Raw genomic sequence first — 25,598 nt, forward strand, 5'->3', positions numbered from 1 at the left:
CACAGAGGACGACCAAACAGGTTCACTGCCTCTGTGCGCATGCAAACACGTGTACCAAAGAGTAGGTGTACCGAGTTCACCGACCTGATACTACTCAAGAGGGGGGTGAGGAAATTAAGAGTGTCTCACTCAGCGGCTTTCGTCGACGAGACGAGGCTAAGAGGGAATGAGCAAATCTTCTCTCGTACGGCTCGTGTAGATGCCGGGCCACAACTACAATGTCGCATGCAGGTGGTCAAGCCAGGTAACCAGGTGGTCAAGCCAGGTAACCAGGTGGTCAAGCCAGGTAACCAGGTGATCAAGCCAGGTAACCAGGTGGTCAAGCCAGGTAACCAGGTGGTCAAGCCAGGTAACCAGGTGGTCAAGCCAGGTAACCACGTCAGGAGCGGGGGAGCGTATCGTCGCTGTGGTGTCTCGTTCGAATTTGTGGATCGGGCATTGTGTCGTTAGCTGCTGTACGGTCCATTTTGGATGACCACAGTCTCAAAGTGGAGAGTTTTTAATGTTCCATTCGTGCATCAGGTATCCCCAATCTGGCACGGTTTGTGCGGATGCGTCTTAGGGCAGACCATGAGCTGTTCGTCGGCGCTGAAGTTGGTCTGTTCTTTAATCGTTTATTTTCGATGACGATGGCCGGACGAAGACCCCGACTCCACGACGAAGGCTCAAGCTCGACAGACCGACTTGACTAAAACTCCACGCCGCGTGGACGGCGACCGGTAATTATTGATTCGAGTCACACAACAAAAATTTGCCGATTAAAATAACACCGGGCCGGGGTGGGAGATGGGGGTGGGTGGTGCATAGAACGATCGTGGCGCGACGTTTACCGATGCTCCTCGCTCGCCGGCAGCGCCCGGAGTCCCTGGGTCCCCCTGGTGGCACAAGGAGCACAGAGGAACGACGCTCAGACACTCCGGTCAACGCGGTCAGCGCTCGCGCCGAGTGCGAGCTCACGTTGGCACGGCAGCGAGAAAACCCAGCACGCTGGGGGCCCATTCATTCACCACGCTCTGTTGCGATGATCATTACTCTCGTCACGCTGTTCACTCTAGGGGTGGCTCTCTAGGGCTCCCTCGAGGCGCCGGTGGGGTTCGGTTGAACCGCCCCCGGTGTGACCGGGGCAGGGTGGCGTGTCCGCTTCCGAACATCGAAGGGGCATCGTAGCTACTACGTGACAGCCCCGCTGTGTGAATGCGGGGAGCCAGGAGACCGCGGCCGTACATCGTCTCCGGCTGCGAAGTCCGTCATGGCGTGCCGGGCCGACTGGCTGCCCTGCACGTGCTGGAGGAGGAAGCTGTCACTTGGCTCTGTGGCCACGTGACAGCTGACGTCCACTCACATGTAACATCGACATACATGAGTATTTATTTCATTATTATATCTATATTTTATTGTGTATCTGGTGCTCTGTGTAAAAGCAATCGCTCAATAAACAAGTGGAGGTCCTTGCACCAGCTGCGGCGTGCGTGGGAGGTTTCCCGGGGAGCACCTTGACCTCGTGACTGCAGTGGAATGTCTCTTACCCTCTTTGATGTTGATGGGGGGGTGCCGACATACTTCAACTTCGGACCGCGTCACCGACTTTTCATATCAATGTCTACGGAAGCCTAAATGGGCGTGCAGACTCTTTCTCTGGTGCGTTCGAGTTGGCAAGTTCCAAGTCGATTTTTGCTGAACCAGCTGAGGACTCAAGAGGCCTGGGTGAGTCTCACTATATCAAGAGTGACCCTGGATCATTCGTCCGCTGCTAGTGAAGGGTCCACGATTGCCGCTGTGTGTATAATCACAATTGTGTCATTTGTGGTGTGATTGTTCGAGCTTGTCAAAATTTGAACCCTGATGCCGGCACACGATGGCCCACTCCAGCAAATGACGACATGGGAACTTTAACATCCGCTGTGAGGCCGTCGGCGTTTCGGTGTTGTCGTGGTTAGTACACACCGCGCAGGAGTAACCGGGGCGGCCGCTGGATTTCGAAGCGTGAACGCGTGACGGCGAGGCTACATCACCGCCCGTGGCCACGTCACCACCGGGGGGGGGGGGGGAGGTGGGGGGGACGCGAGGGGAATGTATCGTCGAGTCCAATGGACAAGACGTGCAAATAGAAAAAAATTCACGGATGAAATTTAAACTTCACCAAGAGGGCAAATGTCTACAAAGATCCCCCATGCCCCCCCCACCCTTATGTGCAGACAATTCCCAGCGCCTAACGCATGCCACGAAGCACGAAGAGCTGAATGCGAGTAATTACACTGAGTGACGGGAACATGAACGCAAGGATTTGCGAACGTGAGAAAGTTGGGACGCAAGATGTTGACCGTCAAAGAGAGGCGAGTGGCGTGAAGCAGGACAACGGCGTCGCTCGAAGGAACGATGGCCGGCGGCCGAGACAGATGGCTGAGTGGCAGCCAAAAGGAGGGGGTCCACCTAAGCGTGGAGATGGAGCAATGCAATTATCTCGTGTCAAGGAGCCAGATGGATCGTTAGATTGCGAGCCGGTGAGGGGCAGCCTTCATCCAGCAGTGGATAGATGGTGGCCAGTGATGATGAACGCCGATGACAGGACCGTGGCGTCTCGCGTGCGTGCGTGTGTGCCGCAAGAGGGGGCATGCTCGAGTTGTCCCGGGGGTGTTTTGAAGGCGGGGGACTCACCAGGGGTCCAATCCTTCCTCTGCTGCCTCGGATGCCCTGCCGTGAACACACAACAGCATTGTGACCACGACGACGTCCGTATATCACGCCCACTGCCGTTCAGTGCGCTCGTCTCCTGCCAACCTCCGGCTAGCGTGGTTGACTACGTACGGTGCGAAAGAAGTTCAACATACGACCGTGCAGCCCAGCAGGTTCCGGAGTCTAGGATATCCCACAACCGTCACCTCCAACGTGCTGGATCGCGGACGTTAAGTGGTGGTCGCGACGGTCGCTTATAAATCCTTCCATGCGCACACATTCGGAAGCCACTGGAGCTTTGCACTTTTAAATCTAGATTGAAAAACTAATTTCTTTAGAACTGATTTTTGTGTTTGGTGTTTTTTCCCCGCACCTCCGATTAGCGAAGTTGGTTACGTACGGTGCAAACGAAGTTCAACGGACATACTTACACGCTCGTTCACATCGCTTATCCTACGATAACTACGCAAGACCTGCGTCAGTATGGCAGGGGGCTCCGTGGAGTTGTGTTGCCAGTGGCTTGGCTACTGAGACTGCAGACGGTGCAAACTGAAACCGGGGACCATGTATGTATGAACTTCTTTCCCACCGTACGTAGCTAACCATGCTAATTGAAGGTACGGGGAAAGAACAACAAACTTAAACACAAAAAACTGTTCTAAAGACGTAAGTTTTCATCTTAGATTGAAAAGTGTATAGCTCCAATGGCTTCCTAATATCAGAAGAGCGTTCCAGACGGCCACAGAAGCGCATCTGAAAGCGCGCAATGCAATGACCCAGGTTCCAGGCCACGAAGGAGAAGGGTGGAATTTGGACAGCGGGTAGGTAAGGCCCCGTTTCAGCCCGTGCACCACAGGGCCGACGGCGACGGCGCTTAGGCCGCCGCGGGCGGCGGTAACTCGCTCCTGGCCGTGCCATCGCCACCGTGTCGAGTTCGGACCGCGCCCGATCTCATCAGCGTGGTGTGCGTGTGGTGACTTGCGCCGTAGTGCGCTGCGTACATTATCTCCGGTGGGACCTTGTGGACCCGCCAATCCTGGTGGCCCGTCGTTCCCCAGGTCCCCGCGTCGCCCTGAGTCTCCCTAGACAGCACAGCAAGGGCAACTCAAGACTCGGGTAACTCCTCTTCTGTAAGGGAAACGCAATACTGTCACTGTTAAGCAGCAGCAGCAGTAAATTGCAGGGGCGATTTAGTTATTAATCGGCGATATTTCTCCTTACCCTGTCTCCCTGGTTACCGACGGCCCCCACGGCTCCCTGTAGATAAATGCAAACAAACAACCAACCAAGTTCTTTTAACTCGGAAAACATATTCAGGAAGTTAAATAATCACTTTCTTCTTATTAATTGAAACATCTGCAAAAAATATCTAGGCACAAACATCATAATACCTCTTTTCTGCTATGCTCGTGAGTTCAAAACATTGGAAATAAGTTCTTGACCTAACAATTATATATTCTGAAATCACACTCCACAGTTGAAGCGAATCTTGGGTTACTTTCATAAACGACAGCAAAATTCGCAATGAAATTCTAAAAACAACCATAACACATGTTGCTTTAAACGAGTGGGGCAGCACCAGTGTAGAGTTCAAAGGTCACCTTTGGCCCAGAGTCGCCCCTTGGTCCTGGAGGCCCAGGAGGTCCCATCCCTGGGGATCCCTGCACACGGGGGAGGGGGTGGGTGGGGGCGGAGTGTGGTGGGGGGGGGGGAAGTGGGGGGAGGTGGTGGGTGTGGGGGCATAGTGGGGTGGGGGAAGTGGGGGGAGGTGGGTGGCAGGGGGTAGGTGGGGGGCGGAGTGGGGTGGGGGAAGTGGGGGGACGTGGGTGGGAGGGGGTGGGTGGGGGGGCGGAGTGGGGGAAGTGGGGGGACGTGGGTGGGAGGGGGTGGGTGGGGGGGGCGGAGTGGGGGAAGTGGGGGGACGTGGGTGGGAGGGGGTGGGTGGGGGGGCGGAGTGGGGTGGGGGGTAGGGGGGGCATTACGAGGACACAGTGGTTCCAGGGTCGGTCTGCAGTCTGAGAGGGCCCTGGATTTGATCGACGAAAGAATCCGCGATGACGGAACGCGAGCGTGATCTGAGCGTGATCTGAGCGTGATCTGAGCGTGATCTGAGCGCCGCGTAAATTGCAAAAGGCAAGCGCGGTTTGCGTGGCGACACAATTCCAGCGCTCTTATTTTTTCCGACTTTGCATTTCTCAAGCAGTGATTTGACTGATGAGTCTACGGCTTCATTTATAATTCGGCTTGGATTTAAGCGGCGTCTAAACGTTGACTGAATTACTACGTGAGATACAGAGTGTGGGGGGATGCTTGCTCGTGGGTGGGACAAAGAGGAGCCTTGGCCCTGGACTTAAACAGAGGTTTGGAGGCAGTAATGCAGACCAGTAAGGAGAGGCCATTTGAGGCAACTGGGGTCAGCAGATGAGAAGGAGCGACCCCCTCGTGAGCTGCGGTCGACAAGTGGGTGTCATCGGAAGGCACTGGTTGATGGAGTCAGGGGGCCTCTATAAAGGGGGAGAGTGAATTAGGGGGGCGGGGGGGGGAGGCTGGAGCAAGACCGTGATCCTAATTACGGCGAGGGTGAGGTGACCGGGCGACTCAGGGGTCACGGTGCCGGGCTGGCACAGCTGAGATCCTGGGTTTGAATCAGGCTTCAGCCACCCACGATCAAGCCGGGCTCTCAAGCGCAGCGAGCCGATGGGAGTCAGCCCAGTCGCACCTCCGATTAGCACCGTTGGCTACGTGCGGTGCGAAATAAGCTTTCAGTAAACATGCAGCCACCAATGGCCGAGCACAAAACCATCACATTAGAGATTTGGTAGTGCACAAGTTGCACAATATTGACGGTTGTGGGACCGAAAGCCATTGGTTTGGCTGTCACACAAACGAACGTTACTCTCTGTCGCAGGATCGGTGTGAAGAGTGCTGCCCTCTACTGAGGGGAACACGGGTTGCTCAGAAGTAGCTCTGTAATATCCGCCTCCGTGGGCCTTTCTCGAATACGGAGAGGGTTACACTGCTTCTTCGTGAGATCCGAATGGACACCTCGTCTCATTCCATGACGCCGACAGCACCATCAGGGTAAATGTGGGGGGAACCGAAAGGAAAAGCGGCGAGGATGATTTTGCAAATGATCTTCAACTGGATGAAAGGTCACATGGTGAGCCCTGAGGATCAGAGCGATACAATCCTGTTCGCGGGTGCTGGATTCTCGTGGGAGAAACCCAAATCACGGAGGTTTACGGAGAGGGAGATTGGGGAAGCAAGAGTTTGGCGTGATGCAGGTCCCCGTCAGGTAAGCGTTTAGCTGGCTGGATTGACTCTCACCTTGATGCCCTTCTCCCCAGCGCTGCCTCTGTCACCCTTCTTCCCGGCCAAGCCACGATACCCAGCATCGCCCTGCGGGTGGACAAACAGCACGTCTGACCCCGCCCGCTTGCTGGACACGTGTGAAGAAGAACTTCGTAGCCCATCGAATTCCTCCTCCAGTCCAAATAAAGAATCTGATTCTGACACGCGTGTTTGTCACTCGAACAAGGACACCGATTGCTTACCCAGCAAGACCCCCACTCAGATACGACTGTGTGGGCGTTCACGATAGAAGCTCTCTGATGCGCGTTCGGGTCGTACCGCGCGGAGTTGTTTGGCCCAATGTCCGACGTTTCGCTCGTAAGCCCCACCCCATCCCCCTTCCTGAAGAAGCTCCCGGCACGGGGCGTGTGCGTCATATCATCATTATCATTACATTTTTCTCACCCAAATAACCTCTGCCTGAGTCTCAAGACTATATTTTATTCAGCAGCGTCCTGCCAAGATTTCCGCAAGAGGAGGGTGGCGGGATGTTGCTGTGCGTAATCCCCAATGAGTAATTTTCAGATAATCCTACAGCATCGGGATGTGCGAGCAATGCCAGTTGCGTTGTACACGGGAGGAAACCCGCGAACGCCCGGAGGGCACGCCCGCACGCACGTCCGCGCGTCGTGAACGCTCGAGCGCAGCGCGTGTCTCGCAGTGACGCGGGTGGTTGGTACTCACCGCTTCACCACGGTATCCTGGATCCCCGGGACTCTGCATCGCAATCAACAACGACAAGAAAGCGAGGTCATTCGCGTCGGGGGGTAAACAAAAATAGAATGCTGTAAGTTTTCCCAGGGTATACATCGCGGAATTGGACGCACGACGTCGAATCGTGCATTGCGAGCGCTGTCAATTATTTGACGGGCGAGCGCGCGTTCCACCGCGGAGATGGAGCGACGAAATCGGGCCCGCGTGCAGCTGGTAAGACGGACTGCTCGCGGTCGCAGGACCGTGAGGAGATGGTATTGACGGCTTGCGGAGGCCTTCATCAAACAGCGGATCGATCACGGCCGACGACGTTGATCAATGGGCTCAACGCGTCCGCTCGAACGCGCGACCGCGCGTCACGTCTCCCTACCGAAGGCAGAGTCCCGCCAGGGGGTCCAGCATCTCCCTAGGGGACACGACACCAGAATCCCAGCAGTGCGATGTTAAAAATGCAGCATTCACTACGCCACACACACACAGGTCCAGCTTTAGCGGTGGGCAGTCAGGGCAGCCGCCCAGGATGCAAAGCTGAAAGGGGCGCCAAAATGTTACTAGAACTGCGGATGGGACCGCTTCTAACACATTTTACGTATGTGGGCAAAAGGACAAATATCCCCCGTATAGCCTTAACAGACTGTTGGGGCAAGTGCTGTTCACGAGCAGCACCTATGAAGGCCGGCAACGGCACACGAGAGGGTGGGTGGCCAACACCACGGCCGGCCGCCTTTGTCTCTCCAGTGATGATGTTTACACACTGCACCAGGTACTCATTTGAAGCTGAGTTGACTTCCTAGGGGCGGCCCAAGACCGGTTCAGCTATTCGTCACCAATGTCGGCCCTGAGCGGGAACTGAACTCGGGTGGCTGGGTTCGAAGTTCAACGCTTTAACCACCGCACCGCCACTCCCGACATACCGAATAGCACACACATGGGTCGCACAATTGATCAAGAAATTACAACATATGTTTGGGCTAAATTAGCAGAGACTTATTTTGAAGGGGCGATACATGTATACGCTTCCCCAGGGTGCCGTTAATGTTAAGGCTGGGCCTGCACGTACAAATACACAGCAACGAAGGTCCACAGTTGCTGTCTTGTTTACAGGCATCACGTGGCACAAATAGTGATGTGTTCTTACCCTTTGCCCTCTCGGGCCAATTGATCCAACAGTCCCCTGGAAGAGACAAGAAGCGCACGTCATTGAAATATATCGTCTATGGTATCAGAGACTTTCTTTTGTCTGCGTCATTTTCCATTCTCATCAGGCACCAATGCGTAAAGTGCAGCCTCCAACTCTGATTGTCCACTCTATGTCTGGCCTCTCTATTCAAGTACGATACAGAAGGACCACTGCCCCCAGGACCATCGCCTATCGTATACTCTTCATTACTCTTTGGTTCTTTCGGTAAAGTCACGTAGGCATAAAATAAATTAAATCACGACGTTTACCGATATAACCTCTTACCACGGCATCTCTCTCCCACTTCAGCTAAGAAAAAACATATTGCTGTGCTTTTCCCACCTGATGATGATTGCTTGTGTTGCAATCGAAACGTCGTGATTTAATTTATTTTATTTTCTACCTACGTGACTTTACCGAAAGAACCAACGGAGTATGGACCCCTGCAGTCACGAAAGCATCAAAGCGAGATACTCTTCCTTATTACGGCCACGGTGTTATCGACGAATGTGTTGGGATTTGTTATCTCTATAATGTTTTTGTTGAAACTTGCGCTCGTGCACCATTGCCAACGCAGCGGGGCAGCGTCACCACATGCCGTGTGTGTACAATGTGCAGGTGCGCGCCGTGGGAGTGAAGGGTGTGCGGGCCCCACAGCGAACCGCTGAATCCTCACGGCCTCCCCCCGACGGGTGTGAAGTACGTACGTACGTTGACCTTCTTTCGCACCGCACGCAGCTAACCGTGCCAATCGGAGGTGCGGAGGGGGGAGGGAAGGCACGTTCGTGGCGAGGGGAAGCGATGGGGGAGTGCGTTTGTAAGGGAACTGCAGAAGATGGAAGCTGGTGGCAGAAAATGCACGAGGGAGTAAGACCCTCGTGCATGGGGATGGCATCGAGGAGGAGGAGGAGGTCGGAGCAGTGAGGAGCAGTCGCTGAAGCCACTCACCGGCACGCCCTGCAGCCCTGGCGTTCCTGATGCCCCCGGGCTTCCCTGCGTGAAGACAAAACGTATGGGGAGCGTCAATGTGCACAGCGTTGACTGGGGCTCTGCGAGACGCTGCGGGGAACGGAACTCAACAACACGATCCAACGGTCGCGTGAGATGGAACTGTGAGCAGCGTGCGTGCGTGTGGGCGTGCACGCGGCCCCTGAGCTCCTTACATTTGGGCCTGGGTAGCCGCTCGATCCTCTCTCGCCCTGCAACACAAAGCACGCGAGAGAATTGATGAATGAGTGAAGGGCCTGTTCCATCACAGTGTTCGTTTAAGGCAGTGAGCGGTTCTCATCCCTTCTGGGATGGTGCCCCCCAGCTCCCCCCCCCGCTCTCCCTCGATCAAGACTACCGGTACCCAACACCCTCCCACCCAAAAACACAACGAAGGCTACTCAGGCCACGATGCAGAGTGAAGACCCCTCCACACCTCTAAGCGGTGTTGGTGAGGCATTTCTTGTTGCATATTGGCGTTTGTTTGTTTGTTTGTTTTTTTGCGCACACCTCCTCTGCAAGTGGAGAATTAAAGACAACCCACAGTGCGACTGCGGCCACCCGAACCACGCGATGGACCACATCGCGAACAACCGCATCCTACGCTTCCTCTCCGGCGGACTGAGCAGTATTAGTCGCGCCACTCCCGAAGCTATCGCGTGGCTCGCAGACTTAAAGTTGGACGTGTGATTTGCACACACACTTGCCATTCGCTAGAGCGAGAGAGAGAGAGTGATTGGCGTGTTTTGTTTTTGTCGCCGCAACGTCGCTCGTGCAACGTTACTCCTGCACGGTAGCCACGCGGCAGCCTGTGCCTCACCCTGTGACGATTTCACGGCTACCTCCCACTGCCCCCCCACCACCCACCAGCCCTGGAGGGAACGCCCCACAGGTTGAGTAGCGCTGCTTTAAAGAGCCATATTCTTCAGTCCCACAGCCAGTGTGTGGCTCGTGTAACGTCACAAGGTGTCGCCTGGCAAACGGGGCACGCTCTGCTGACGACACTATATAAGGTCAAAGCCAGCGCAGAGTTTCCCTGCTTGACAAATGCTGCCAACGGTGTCTCCCAGTAGTATTTGATTAAGTACGGAAAAGCCGCCGATTGACCTCAGAGCGTTTAACGCTAGGTGGGGAGGTGCGGAATTGGAGGGGCAAAGCCCACAGGAGACACGTGGCTCTGGAAAGCACTGGGGCCAAGCGGTGAGCTTGTCGTGGCCTTTCTTGCGATAGTCCAGCACGGCTTGCGTCGGCATTCTCGTGGTCGTAGAAACGTCGCTTAATGACACTGCCAAGAGAGGGCTATGTGCTACGCAGGGTAGGGCCATTTTGTTACTTGCGGGCCACAGTGTTATTGACGAACGTGTTGCGTTTTCGTTATTTGTGCACCACTGTGAATGCAGTCATATTTTACTTTTAAATTTTAATTTTGCCAAGATCTACGCTCCCACTCACTCTCCTGCGCGCTTATTCACTTACTCTCCAACTCATTCACTCGCTCACTTGCCCATCCATCGACCCATCCATCCACTTACTCAATTACTAACTCTCCCTCCCACTCACTATCCCACCCACTTGTGTTTTATCATCATCATCATTATAACTACGACTACTGCAGTACTGCTATTGTGTTGTCAATGCCTTACCGCCTCTCCCTTGGTTCCTGGTTTTCCCGGAACCCCTCTGTCGCCCTGTCCACAAATGCACAGAGAGTATTTACACAACACACCAATATCGACTGTGTCATAAACAAGTTCAGTATTCCCTCCTTCTTCGCGAACTTGCTATCTGGGATTTTGGATATCCGCAAATTGCATCTGGAACTCTACACGACTGCATCAAGAGAGAAAGATAAAGTGATAATTAGCAGCATCATAACTTAAGGTAAGTTAATTTGTAAACTATTATTTAAGACATTAATGTTTATTTACTTTTTTTTATTATAGCCAATTCAATTTTTTTGTATTATGATAATTTAAATGTATCTAATAGCTTAATTATGTCTTTATTTGTGGAATTCATTTTCATAGGCCAATATCATTATCCGCGAAATTTGCCATTCACGAGCATCTCCGGAGCGTGCCCCTCGAGATTAACGAGGGAATACTGCGCACGCAAACCGCGAAAAACGCGACGCAAGAACAGCTAAAATCGAGGCAGACGTTTTGGGCCAGCGGTCTGCGTGGACGACGCCCCCCTTAACAGCCTCACGCTCTCGTCTTGCTCCCCGACCGCGAGTTCAAGCGGCGCGGCCAATGGGAGCGCAGCAAAAGGCCGAGAAGCCACGACGACGACGGCTACCCACGGCTGCCCATCGCTTCCACCGACGCACCTCGCGTGACCGGCGTTTCACGAGCCCCGTGGGTTCGGCGTCCGGCCGGGAGAGGTGCTGCGGTCAGAGCGACCAACTTTGCTGCCGGCGGAAGGTTCCCGAATTGGAACGCCGGCTTGAGGCTCAACAACTCAGCCCATCGTCCCTCCACGGCCGTTGCTTTTTTAAAGAAAAAAACCACCACTTCGTGGCAAGTCGGCGATGGTTGCCCCGTAAGCGACATTGGTCCGCACCACGAACGCAAACGGTTCTCGTTGTCACTCTACGTCTGGATGAGGGCCTGATGGCAAACCGCTCGCTCGCTCGCTCGCTGCACTCGGGAAGCCAGGTTCAGTCTCCGGCGGCTGAAATCTGGTTTCACCGCCCCTGGTTTGCCGAGCTCACAGCGCTCTTGCTCCGATGTGGTATTTATCCCACTGAGCCAACCTGACAACGTCGGTGTGCTTGTCCCGGTGTGGTCTCAAACTGTTCTAGCTGTTGTTTTGCTGCCTTTGACCAAGCTTGGGAATTGGTGGACTTATGCAATTTTAACTTCATCTATTCTACGTATTAATTTTTTTTGTGATTTGTTTACCGTCCCTATACTTTGCACTCCTATCGTTGTTTTGTATTGTTTGTTGTTGTAACTTACTGTCCCCGTGCTCCTACTGGACATCTGTGAAAAATTGGCACGTTCTGTTTACGTGACAACCCTTACTAGTTGGCTGTGTCGGGTGGTGGCGGGTTTTAACGACACATTTATACATTTACGCGATCTAACCCCAAAGAGAGCCTCATAAGCTCATCGGATTTCTCCAGGACAATTAACCAGACACTGGTTGCGATTCATCCGACCGACAGTGCCGTGTGGGTGTACTTACGGGCAAGCCCGTCTCTCCAGAGGAGCCCCTCTCCCCCTGCGAAACACAGCACACGTTGGTCGGTTGGCTACGCACGGCGCGAAAGAAGTTCAGCGCACGTGCACACAGACATTGCTCCGGCGTTATTTCAAATCCGTCCGTCCCTCACGATGTTATCCCGGGTTGTGCGACGGGGAGTCGCGTCGCGGGACGAGCGGCAGTGGTGCAATAGTTCGCCACTTCCACCATTGATTGTTTTTGCATGCGGGAGGAAGCTCGCGCACCAGCAAAAAAAAAAGTCCGCACGTATAAACTATTAAACTAAACACAGCGGTTCTTAACCTTCACTGCAGCCTTGCAGCCCTTTTGATTTTCTATCCATCAAAAAATGTTTTATGTTAATAAATACATCGGGGTTTGATGATACAAATGAGTTGTACTTATGTGTCCGTGCTTAATTAGTGTTTCGATGATTGACCTTCCAAAAAAATCTGGCCATGTCTCGCGCTCCCAGAAAGGGCATCCTGCACCCCCTGGGGGTGCGCGCACCCCAGGTTAAGAACCACTGAACTAAACGATTGAACAATTTTTTTGTATTCTACCAGGTAAATCTCACTGAGCTAAATAGCAATTTTTTTCAGAAGCGACCTGGCCACAAACGAGAGGTCAACGAAGTGGCTTATCGCAATGTAGAAATGTATAGCAGCGAAATACTCTGAACGCATGACGTCCATTCTAAATGTGGAGGGAAGCCCTGGAGGGCCCGGAGAGAGAGAGAGAGCGCGCAGACTCGAAATACACAGAGCACCGTACCGCACATGTGTGCCAACAAACCCGGCATACAGAACCTCGGGACAAACTGGGTGCGATTCCCAGGCGGATGCGACAGTGGGATTCAGCTGAAGGTGGCATCCACAACGATTACCTGGTCTCCCGGAGTCCCCGGCTTCCCCGATTGCCCGGCTTTGCCGCGTATCGAGTCGCCCTGCATATGGGCAAAAGCACATGGTCAGCGGGGAAGAAAAATAACGGTGTGTTCGTGAGCGTTATTTGGTGATGAACAGGTTGTATGGTGGAATTAATGCCCCCCGCCATGATAACATGGAATTTCAACTGCTAGCTCAGGGTTGTAAATCGACCTCGATGGTGGACACTCACCCTCTCGCCCCTAGGTCCTGGTGGCCCAGGATCCCCGGCTGGGCCCCGAGGGCCCATCGGGCCTTGCAATCCCTGCAATGAGAACACACCTCGTCAACAAACTCACCCACCCGCTCGGTCGCTCATCTAATCACTCACTCGCTCAGTTGCTCAATCACTTGCTCACTTGCACGTCCATCGACCCACCCACTCAGTTAATTACTAACTTACCCTCCCACTCACTCACCCACCCATTTACTCAATTACTAACTCACCCTCCCACTCACTCCCCTACCAACCTACTCAATTACTAACTCACCCTCCCACTCACTCTCTCACTCACCCACTCACTAAGTTACTAACTCACCCTCCCACTCACTCTCCCACCCACTTACTCAATTACTAACTCACCCTCCCACTCACTCTCCCACCAACTTACTCAATTACTAAGTCACCCTCCCACTCACTCTCTCACTCACCCACTCGCTCAGTTACTTACTCACCCTCCCACTCACTCTCTCACTCACCCACTCGCTTAATTACTAACGTACCCTCCCACTCACTCACCCACCCATTTACTAAATTACGAACTCACCCTCCCACTCACTCTCCCACCAACTTACTCAATTACTAAGTCACCCTCCCACTCACTCTCTCACTCACCCACTCACTCAGTTACTAACTCACCCTCCCACTCACTCTCTCACTCATCCACTCACTCAGTTACTAACTCACCCTCCCACTCACTCTCCCACCCACTTATTAAATTACTAACTCACTCTCTCACTCACCCACTCACTCAGTTACTAACTCACGCTCCCACTCACTCTCTCACTCATCCACTCACTCAGTTACTAACTCACCCTCCCACTAACTCTCCCACCAACTTACTCAATTACTAACTCACCCTCCCACTCACTCTCTCACCCTCCCACTCACTCAGTTACTAACTCACCCTCCCACTCACTCTCTCACTCATCCACTCACTCAGTTACTAACTCACCCTCCCACTCACTCTCCCACCCACTTATTAAATTACTAACTCACCCTCCCACTCACTCTCCCACCAACTTACTCAATTACTAACTCACTCTCTCACTCACCCACTCACTCAGTTACTAACTCACGCTCCCACTCACTCTCTCACTCATCCACTCACTCAGTTACTAACTCACCCTCCCACTAACTCTCCCACCAACTTACTCAATTACTAACTCACCCTCCCACTCACTCTCTCACCCTCCCACTCACTCAGTTACTAACTCACCCTCCCACTCACTCTCTCACTCATCCACTCACTCAGTTACTAACTCACCCTCCCACTCACTCAGTTACTAACTCACCCTCCCGCCTACTCACCGTATCTCCAGGTTCTCCTCTCTGTGCCTCTCCTCCACCGGACCCTGAAACTCCCTGACACAGAAGACACACAACGTCACGACTGCATTGAGGCTCGTTGGTGACTCCGTGAATTTATCGACTCTAAGCCGCACAGGAGACAAGCTGATGCATTAACACCTCAATATCTCAAAAATTTGGACCAAGTAATCATTAAGTATTTTTTCACGCATTCATTAATTGATATTGAAGTGAATCAACCAATGGCCGTAATATTTGATCACAATTTGTTTGCTTTGTCAATGTTTAAAAAGCTATTTTATATAATGTTCTAAGTGCTGTAGAATATTATGTATACAGTACAGTATGTGTGAATACTCATCCATAATGTTCAACTACGACATCCATTCTAGATTTGAAGCTTTCGTGACTGCAAGGATTCATACTCTTTGGTTTTATTCGGTAAAGTCACGTAGATAAAATAAAACAAAATAAAACAATTAAATCACGACGTTTCGGAGGCAACACAAGCTTCCACCTGAAGGCGGAAGCTTGTGTTGCCTCTGAAACGTCGTTATTTAATTGTTTTGTTTTATTTTATCTACGTGACTTTACCGAATAAAACCAAAGAGTACGACATCCATCGCAGGTAAAAACAACACACACACACCCACCCACTCATCACACTGCAGATCACAACAACACTCACCCACCCACCCACTCATCACACTGCAGATCACAACAACACTCACCCACCCACCCACTCATCACACTACAGATCACAACAACACTCACCCACCCACCCACTCATCACACTGCAGATCACAAAAACACCCACCCACCCACTCATCACACTACAGATCACAACAACACTCACCCACCCACTCACCACACTGCAGATCACAACAACACTCACCCACCCACCCATCACATTACAGATCACAACAACACTCACCCACCCACTCATCAGACTCCAGATCACAACAACACTCACCCACCCACCAACTCATCACACTGCAGATCACAACAACACCCACCCACCCACTCATCACACTACAGATCACAACAACACTCACCCACCCACCCACCCATCACACTGCAGATCACAACCACACTCACCCACCCACTCACCACACTGCAGATCACAACAACACTCACCCACCCACTCACCACACTGCAGATCACAACGACACTCACCCACCCACCTACTCATCACACTACAGATCACAACAACACCCACCCACCCACTCATCACACTACAGATCACAACAACACCCACCCACCCACTCATCACACTGCAGATCACAACAACACTCACCCACCCACCCACTCATCACACTGCAGATCACAACAACACTCACCCACCCACCCATCACATTACAGATCACAACAACACTCACCCACCCACTCATCACACTCCAGATCACAACAACACTCACCCACCCACCCACCCACTCATCACACTACACATCACAACAACACTCACCCACCCACCCACCCATCACACTGCAGATCACAACCACACTCACCCACCCACCCATCACACTACAGATCACAACAACACTCACCCACCCACTCATCACAATGCAGATCCCAACAACACTCACCCACCCACCTACTCATCACACTGCAGATCACAACAACACTCACCCACCTACTCATCACACTACAGATCACAACAACACTCACCCACCCACCCACTCACCACACTGCAGATCACAACAACACTCACCCACCCACCCACTCATCACACTGCAGATCACAACAACACTCACCCACCCACCTACTCATCACACTACAGATCACAACAACACCCACCCACCCACTCATCACACTACAGATCACAACAACACTCACCCACCTACTCATCACACTACAGATCACAACAACACCCACCCACCCACTCATCACACTGCAGATCACAACAACACCCACCCACCCACTCATCACACTCCAGATCACAACAACACTCACCCACCCACCCACTCATCACACTACAGATCACAACAACACCCACCCACCCACTCATCACACTCCAGATCACAACAACACTCACCCACCCACCCACTCATCACACTACAGATCACAACAACACCCACCCACCTACTCATCACACTGCAGATCACAACAACACTCACCCACCCACCTACTCATCACACTACAAATCACAACAACACTCACCCACCCACTCATCACACTGCAGATCACAACAACACTCACCCACCCACCCACTCATCACACTACAGATCACAACAACACTCACCCACCCACCCACTCATCACACTGCAGATCACAACAACACTCACCCACCCACCGACTCATCACACTGCAGATCACAACAACACTCACCCACCCACCCACTCATCACACTGCAGATCACAACAACACTCACCCACCCACCCACTCATCACACTGCAGATCACAACAACACTCACCCACCCACCCACCCATCACACTGCAGATCACAACAACACTCACCCACCCACCCACTCATCACACTACAGATCACAACAACACTCACCCACCCACCCACTCATCACACTACAGATCACAACAACACTCACCCACCCACCCACTCATCACACTGCAGATCACAACAACACTCACCCACCCACCCACTCATCACACTACAGATCACAACAACACTCACCCACCCACTCACCACACTGCAGATCACAACAACACTCACCCACCCACCTACTCATCACACTACAGATCACAACAACACTCACCCACCAACCCACTCATCACACTACAGATCACAACAACACTCACCCACCCACCCACTCATCACACTACAGATCACAACAACACCCACCCACCCACTCATCACACTGCAGATCACAATAACACTCACCCACCCACTCATCACACTGCAGATCACAACAACACTCACCCACGCATTTACCACACTGCAGATTACAACACACCCACCCACTCACCCACCCCCGCTCCCACTCACCACACTACAGATCACAACAACACTCACCTTCTCACCCACTCACCACACCGCATGTCACCTCACAGCTCTTTCTGCTTCTTCCCTCGCACTGTCCCACTTCGGAATTCCCTCCCATCATCTCTTTCTTCTTATTATAATAATACGGCTCTGACAATACAATAACCATGTTCAGTTCAACAAAAAACTTGACACCGTTATCCATTACACCTACAATCGTGCTGTCTGTTGCTGGCCGTTCGGCATTTTGTGCCTTTGGGCCTCGTGATTTATGAAAAGAGAAAAAGGTAAATCAATTAACGAGTTCACTCACTCGAATTCCACGTTCTCCCTTGTCTCCCTGCAGTCGCCGCACGCAGAGACAAATTAACACAGGAGAGAGAGAGAGAGAGACGGATCAGTGTGTAAACAACATCACAAGGCAGAGGCGGCAGTGGAGGAGGAGGATGAGGAGGAGATGATTTGAGAATTTTGCCTCCACTGTTTCACCTGCCGAGCCAGGTGAAATTGAACGTTAAAGAGACGGACTTTTTTCCGCATATTTATATATTTTTTTAAATGTCCACGAAAAAAATATAACGTCGAGCAAGGCCTTCGCGACCAATATTCTGATTCACAATTGAATGCTGTGTCAGATTGCGTGAGTAAAATGTTGCGTCGTATACCCTCCTCCATCCGACACAACCAGTTCATAAATTTGTCACATGATGAACACACGTGCCAGTTTATTGCTCCTGCGGTTTCAGCACTACCCTTGTGCTGGACAGCAATCTTACAACATTTAAAGTTTCGCTGGTAGTCACAACCAGCATCATCATGCAGTTGACAGATTTCAAGCATATCCAAGGAATGTTCCAAGGTTTAAGTCTCCCCCCTCCAAGGACTCAATTTGACCCTTACACATCCCACATTTTTACTAATTTTACAAAACTATTTCCAACCGTCCACTCAAAATAAATAGGAAAGTGGTGGATAAATTTTTTATATTTAAAATCCCCATAATATTAGCATCATGAACAACTTCAGTTGTGTGTGGTTTATATCCAGGTCAAAGGTCAGAGGTTGTACATAGCTCATAATGTGCATATCTCAATGCCATTGGGGTCTTCTTCCTTATGGTCGGAATGAACCCTCAATCAACTCTGTCTAGTGGAAATTACTCGACTGAGTCTTGTGACTGACAGATTGACTCGCAGAAAGTAAAATATGTAACGTTTCCTACCATGTGGATTTTATCACCCATAATGCTCCACAGGAAGTGCGGAGCTCACGGAGAAATGGGAGGAGGCATACGGTAGAAGGAGGGACGGGGAAAAGTGGCAAGAGGACCTGTAAAGTGGAAGGAGGAATGAGGGGTTGTAGGCCTCACCTTGGCAAGAGGACCTGTAAAGTGGAAGGAGGACTTAGGGGTTGTAGGCCTCACCTTGGCAAGAGGACCTGTAAAGTGGAAGGAGGAATGAGGGGTTGTAGGCCTCACCTTGGCAAGAGGACCTGTAAAGTGGAAGAGGAATGAGGGGTTGTAGGCCTCACCTTGGCAAGAGGAACTGTAAAGTGGAAGGAGGAATGAGGGGTTGTAGGGCTCACCTTGGCAAGAGGACCTGTAAAGTGGAAGGAGGACTTAGGGGTTGTAGGCCTCACCTTGGCAAGAGGACCTGTAAAGTGGAAGGAGGAATGAGGGGTTGTAGGCCTCACCTTGTTAAGAGGACCTGTAAAGTGGAAGGAGGAATGAGGGGTTGTAGGCCTCACCTTGGCAAGAGGACCTGTAAAGTGGAAGAGGAATGAGGGGTTGTAGGCCTCACCTTGGCAAGAGGACCTGTAAAGTGGAAGAGGAATGAGGGGTTGTAGGCCTCACCTTGGCAAGAGGAACTGTAAAGTGGAAGGAGGAATGAGGGGTTGTAGGGCTCACCTTGGCAAGAGGACCTGTAAAGTGGAAGGAGGACTTAGGGGTTGTAGGCCTCACCTTGGCAAGAGGACCTGTAAAGTGGAAGGAGGAATGAGGGGTTGTAGGCCTCACCTTGTTAAGAGGACCTGTAAAGTGGAAGGAGGAATGAGGGGTTGTAGGCCTCACCTTGGCAAGAGGACCTGTAAAGTGGAAGGAGGAATGAGGGGTTGTAGGCCTCACCTTGGCAAGAGGACCTGTAAAGTGGAAGAGGAATGAGGGGTTGTAGGCCTCACCTTGGCAAGAGGAACTGTAAAGTGGAAGGAGGAATGAGGGGTTCTAGGCCTCACCTTGATGGCAATGCCGGGATGTCCGGGCAACCCTGGGCGTCCGCGAGGACCCATGTCGCCCGCAAAACCCTTGGGCCCCATCATCCCTGGGAGACCCTGAGAGACAGAAGATTAGAAACAATCTCGGCATCGCAATGGTAGACTGGAGGACAATGTTCTCCTGAAGTGCGTCCTCAAAATACGGGGGCCCACTTGCAGGCCAGTGCTGTGTGCAGCTTGTACCACCACGTAGGGACAGCTGCCACTGGGATCCCCTTTGGCTAAGACTGCAGCAGGGGCATTGGAGTGGCTGAGGGATATAAGTGGCCTGTAAATACAAATCTTTACCCTAAAAATTGGGGCTGTGTTACTTTTGTGCATCCGTTCCCTCAACAAAACCTCATTATATCTGTAAGACCAAATGTAGCCAATTTATAGATCGTAATTGTTATTTCTACGGTTTTTTCCATATATAATTTACACATATATACACCAGGTATTTACAGTGAGGGAAAAAAGTATTTGATCCCCTGCTGATTTTGTACGTTTGCCCACTGACAAAGAAATGATCAGTCTATAATTTTAGTGGTAGGTTTATTTGAACAGTGAGAGACAGAATAACAACAAGAAAATCCAGAAAAACGCATGTCAAAAATGTTATAAATTTATTTGCATTTTAATGAGGGAAATAAGTATTTGACCCCTCTGCAAAACATGACTTAGTACTTGGTGGCAACACCCTTGTTGGCAATCACAGAGGTCAGACGTTTCTTGTAGTTGGCCACCAGGTTTGCACACAGCTCAGGAGGGATTTTGTCCCACTCCTCTTTGCAGATCTTCTCCAAGTCATTAAGGTTTCGAGGCTGACGTTTGGCAACTCAAACCTTCAGCTCCCTCCACAGATTTTCTATGGGATTAAGGTCTGGAGACTGGCTAGGCCACTCCAGGACCTTAATGTGCTTCTTCTTGAGCCACTCCTTTGTTGCCTTGGCTGTGTGTTTTGGGTCATTGTCATGCTGGAATACCCATCCACAACCCATTTTCAATGCCCTGGCTGAGGGAAGGATGTTCTCACCCAAGACAGTACATGGCCCCGTCCATCGTCCCTTTGATGCGGTGAAGTTGTCCTGTCCCCTTAGCAGGAAAACACCCCCAAAGCATAATGTTTCCACCTCCATGTTTGACGGTGGCGATGGTGTTCTTGGGGTCATAGGCAGCATTCCTCCTCCAAACACGGCGAGTTGAGTTGATGCCAAAGAGCTCCATTTTGGTCTCATCTGACCACAACACTTTCATCCAGTTGTCCTCTGAATCATTCAGATGTTCATTGGAAAATTTCAGACGAGCATGTATATGTGCTTTCTTGAGCAGTGGGACCTCGCGGGCGCTGCAGGATTTCAGTCCTTCACGGCGTAGTGTGTTACCAATTGTTTTCTTGGTGACTATGGTCCCAGCTGCCTTGAGATCATTGACAAGATCCTCCCGTGTAGTTCTGGGCTGATTCCTCACCGTTCTCATGATCATTGCAACTCCACGAGGTTAGATCTTGCATGGAGCCCCAGGCCGAGGGAGATTGACAGTTATTTTGTGTTTCTTCCATTTGCGAATAATCGCACCAACTGTTGTCACCTTCTCACCAAGCTGCTTGGCAATGGTCTTGTAGCCCATTCCAGCCTTGTGTAGGTCTACAATCTTGTCCCTGACATCCTTGGAGAGCTCTTTGGTCTTGGCCATGGTGGAGAGTTTGGAATCTGATTGATTGATTGCTTCTGTGGACAGGTGTCTTTTATACAGGTAACAATCTGAGAATAGGAGCACTCCCTTTAAGAGTGTGCTACTAATCTCAGCTCATTACCTGTATAAAAGACACCTGGGAGCCAGAAATCTTTCTAATTGAGAGGGGGTCAAATATTTATTTCCCTCATTAAAATGCAAATCAATTTATAACCTTTTTGAAATGCGTTTTTCTGGATTTTCTTGTTGTTATTCTGTCTCTCACTGTTCAAATGAACCTACCATTAAAATAATAGACTGGTCATTTCTTTGTCAGTGGGCAAACGTACAAAATCAGCAGGGGATCAAATACTTTTTTCCCTCACTGTACATAGCACTGGGAAAACAAACAGGTGAACAAAAAATTCCACTGAATCCAACGAAAACCACGAGCGCCAATTCTGGGATCGCACCTAACCGGTGCTTGGTGACGGTTGGACGCAGCGTGGAGACCCAGCGGATGAGCCGCGCGACGAACCCCAGCGACTCGAGTTCGATTTACGCTCACGGCCATCAACACACCGGTGATGACTATCTGAACCCGGTCCCGGGCGTCTCCTAGGCCGACTCAGCCTGAAATGAGCAACCGGTGCAGTGTGCGAACATCGGTAGCAGCCTTCAACACATGTTGTATGCGCGGTGATCGCCCATCTGAGCATTATCCAGGGCTCAACCCGGCTTATTTACGGAGGTCTGATGAGATTGGGTGTATTCTGGGTAATTTGTTCACAGGCAGTCGTGTTTCTTACCGATCTCCCACGCTCCCCGGGCTGTCCAGGCAACCCGAGACCGTCCGTGATGTAACCGGGATCCCCCTGAAAACAAAAAACAAAAAATACCTCGCGTTTAGCGACAAAGCCTGCTAATACAACACCGCACCAGGAGGGGGAATCGAACCGGCGACCTCTCGATTGCAAGTCCAGTGGGCTCACCATTGCACGACGGCAGTTGCCTTCGTGTCTCAGCTTTAAAGGTAACGATGTCATGCTTATTGATCTTCATATGCGGCAAGCTGGTCGCTGGATGTTTACAGTTTAGTTCACGTGGCTACCGCTAAATCTGATTTTTAACAAACCCAAGAAAATAACCCCCCTCACACCCATGGTGGGCAGAAAACTCACACCACAGCCGAAAGTCTCCCGGTAACCTACTTGCCCTCCTGCCTCTTGCCGGCACCACCTCATTTCCCAACCGGTGGGCGCCTCGCTCCCCGCGACGTTCTCCATCTCTACGTGATCCACCAACCCCAGCTCCACGTGACCACCAGGCCGCCCCCTAGCGCCACGCCTGCTGGCCGCTTGCAGGGGCCCACCCTGCGTGCGCTCTGCTAATCGCCGACCGCGGCGGTTCTGTGACGAGGTGCAGGCGACGTACCCTGTCGCCTCTCATCCCAGGGGCACCATCTCTCCCGGGGAACCCCTGCAGGAACACGGAGAGACACGTTTCCAATGCAGAGAATTACAGACTTCATCAGCATCATCATGATCAGCCATGCTCAACCTACTGCTGGATGAAGGCCAGCCCCCACCCCCACGAAGGTGATGCCACCATCTCTCACAATCTCCGTGATGTATCACTCCACACCGCACCTGCACACAAGCCCATTTTACAATTATTTTTGCAACATTATTGTTGCTGATATTATTACTATTATTCAATAATTGTCATAACTATTATATATATAAAAAAGTAATAATCGGCTGACATAATTGCGACCAATCTTTTGCCCGTTCGGCCTTCAAGAAAGACACAGCAAGGTGTGACATGGATGCATTTTGTCCTTCAAAAGGACTCATCAGCAAATCACGGATTACCAAGGAGAGCCCCAGAGCAGGTTTGATGAAGGGATAAGAGACGTCATCAGAGCTATGGGGCTACTGAAAGTTGCAAGGTACGAAAATTCTGTTACAGCATAAAGCCAAATAACAATTGAAAAGTATCTGTGAAAAGAAACAAAAAACCGGATAAGCCTCCAAGGATTTTGCAAAGAGTAGGCAGGCAAAGTGGATGAAACAAGTAAATTGTTACGAAGTGCATGTACTTTGTTTAAATCATAGTTTCCTGCGTGCATCGGCATATAATCACGAGCACGGTCGTAGATTTGCATCTATGATTCGGCGAACCTTTGCATGTCCGTAAATATTTTAATGGTGCCTCAGTAGGGTTTACAAAAACGTATTAAACATGTGAAGAAGTAACGCCAGAAAGTAAACCAAAACATCCACTAAAATACTCATACGAGGAGCACAGAACGATGAATAAACAGCTGACGTGAAATAAATGGCAAATGTGCTCATGTACAGTTTTAATTTGTATGTTGAAACTCTTTCGTGCCGTATGTAGCCAACTGTGCTAATCAGAGGTGCAATTAGCACGGCCGGCTATAAATAGATATCCACATGCTATAGGTGTTCTGTGTCGTGAATTGAATGCTGATTTACTTACAGGCTGTCCTGGGGGTCCCGTTAAGCCTTCAAGGCCCTGAAAAAAGGACAAAGACAAAGATTATTCATTGAGCCTCTTCAACTGCAGGGTTAGGCGTTGTGAGCGAGCATCGACATTCCCAACTCTCCCACCCAATTATTGCACGGAAGCCGGCTCAAACTCCTGCTCAGCCTGCGACATCGATTGTGTTGGGCGGCGTCGCGCCCTGCAGCGCCTCCGCAGCACCGTGCTTGGCTTCCCCGGCTCGTCAGCATGGGCAGCGGTGGCGAGGGCGAGTGAGGCTGCACTTACGGGAGGGCCCCGGGGACCGGGCTGGCCAGGCTGTCCGGGCTGCCCCGGTGAGCCGGGAATGCCGTCCCGCCCAGAGAAGCCCTGAAATCACGAGCGAGCACCAGCAGCGACATCACCACCACCACCACGAACATCATCGTCACGTGATAATCACCGTCAAATCATTCACACATTCGGTATTCGCGTGATTCTCATAGGCTTTGTGTGGTGAAGGCGCTACGTTTTTGAGGACATTGTAGCGGCGGCAACGATTGTGATGTTTTTCCCAATTGGGAAATTTGTACGACAAGTTTTTTTTTTTAATTAGGGAAATGTCTTAAATAAGGGAATATGACAATACTAAAGCGGGCCTATTTTTTTGCGAGTAGCGTCACGGGATCTTTAACATGCACGATCCACTTGTACATGTGCCCGCAGAGTGGACTCACCCTGTCGCCTCTTGCCCCTTTCTCAACGACCACAAACCCCCCATCCACAGAGGCCCCGGGGTTGCCGGGCGGGCCCTGGCAAGGCACGAGGCGAGCGTCACACAGGGGACAGACAGGGTAGGCACATTCTGAGGCTCAACAACACCAGTATCATATCATGGACAGAAGAAGAAGATGAATCCCAGATGAGAGGAGGAACTCCAAGATAAATTCGTCGCCTTTGAGGCACACATATCCAGGGTGGTTACAATTTCCTTTTTCCACCGAAGAAATATTGGGAGAAAGCATCCCTTCCTGTTACCTGCTGACTTTGAGAGACTGGTCCATTGTGTAATCTCGACTCCACTACTGCAACTCCACACTGGTTGGGATTCCAAGCAAAGTACTGGGCAGACTCCAGCTTGTTCTTAATGCAGCTGCTAGAGTGCTTACACTATGTACACCATCCCGTGAGAACATTATACCAGTCCTCTTACAGTATGCTGCTATTAACCTATAAGGCTTTAAAAGGGCTCCCCTCACATCACTTGCAGGAACTAATACATGCATATATTCCATCAAGGTCCTTAAAATCTTCTGACCTCCAATTGTCCAGCGATCGGGCTTTTGTTAGCATGGCACCCAAGCTATGGAACGCCTTGCCACTTGAAATCAGGAAATCGGAGTCAGTCGATAGATTTAAGTCAGTTTTGAAAACCCATCTCTTGAAAGCGGCCTTCGCTTCTGTTTTTGTTTCACTGCTTTTCATGCATTGCGCATTGGGATCCTGGGATGGAATGCGCATTATACATTTGAATTATTTATTGTGACACAACTGACAAACTTATGGACGTTTAATCCCTATATCTTCTTGTAGCTTCGGCTTAAAAAGCAAAAAAAAATTCCAGTAAATGCACCGTGTGCAATTCTTTGCCTGGACACACACGGCCAGCGTTTCCCGCTCCGT

At 51.2% G+C, this 25,598-nt stretch overlaps 1 protein-coding gene across 2 annotated transcripts in view; it reads right to left on the reverse strand.

Annotated features, from left to right (window-relative positions):
* Positions 1-25,598, reverse strand: part of LOC116952812 (uncharacterized) — a 151,999-nt gene that overhangs the window by 82,947 nt on the left and 43,454 nt on the right. For both annotated transcript variants that reach the window (XM_076074443.1, XM_032972481.2), the window contains exons 23-45: positions 24,653-24,727; positions 24,225-24,305; positions 23,934-23,969; positions 22,863-22,907; positions 22,238-22,303; positions 19,737-19,832; positions 17,821-17,847; positions 14,570-14,623; positions 13,232-13,303; positions 12,999-13,058; positions 12,095-12,130; positions 10,549-10,593; positions 9,082-9,117; positions 8,867-8,911; positions 7,877-7,912; positions 7,109-7,144; positions 6,709-6,741; positions 6,001-6,072; positions 4,275-4,334; positions 3,895-3,930; positions 3,675-3,755; positions 2,656-2,691; positions 831-875 (exon numbers count right to left, since the gene is read on the reverse strand). In XM_076074443.1, the coding sequence (XP_075930558.1) occupies positions 831-875; positions 2,656-2,691; positions 3,675-3,755; positions 3,895-3,930; positions 4,275-4,334; positions 6,001-6,072; positions 6,709-6,741; positions 7,109-7,144; positions 7,877-7,912; positions 8,867-8,911; positions 9,082-9,117; positions 10,549-10,593; positions 12,095-12,130; positions 12,999-13,058; positions 13,232-13,303; positions 14,570-14,623; positions 17,821-17,847; positions 19,737-19,832; positions 22,238-22,303; positions 22,863-22,907; positions 23,934-23,969; positions 24,225-24,305; positions 24,653-24,727 (1,209 nt within the window). The remainder of the gene's footprint in view (positions 1-830; positions 876-2,655; positions 2,692-3,674; positions 3,756-3,894; positions 3,931-4,274; positions 4,335-6,000; positions 6,073-6,708; positions 6,742-7,108; positions 7,145-7,876; positions 7,913-8,866; positions 8,912-9,081; positions 9,118-10,548; positions 10,594-12,094; positions 12,131-12,998; positions 13,059-13,231; positions 13,304-14,569; positions 14,624-17,820; positions 17,848-19,736; positions 19,833-22,237; positions 22,304-22,862; positions 22,908-23,933; positions 23,970-24,224; positions 24,306-24,652; positions 24,728-25,598) is intronic.

The sequence above is a fragment of the Petromyzon marinus genome, chromosome 48 (assembly GCF_048934315.1).
Source record: "Petromyzon marinus isolate PM22_M1 ecotype Great Lakes invasive population chromosome 48, UKy_Petmar_22M1.pri1.0, whole genome shotgun sequence".
NCBI classification, from domain to species: Eukaryota; Metazoa; Chordata; class Hyperoartia; order Petromyzontiformes; family Petromyzontidae; genus Petromyzon; species Petromyzon marinus.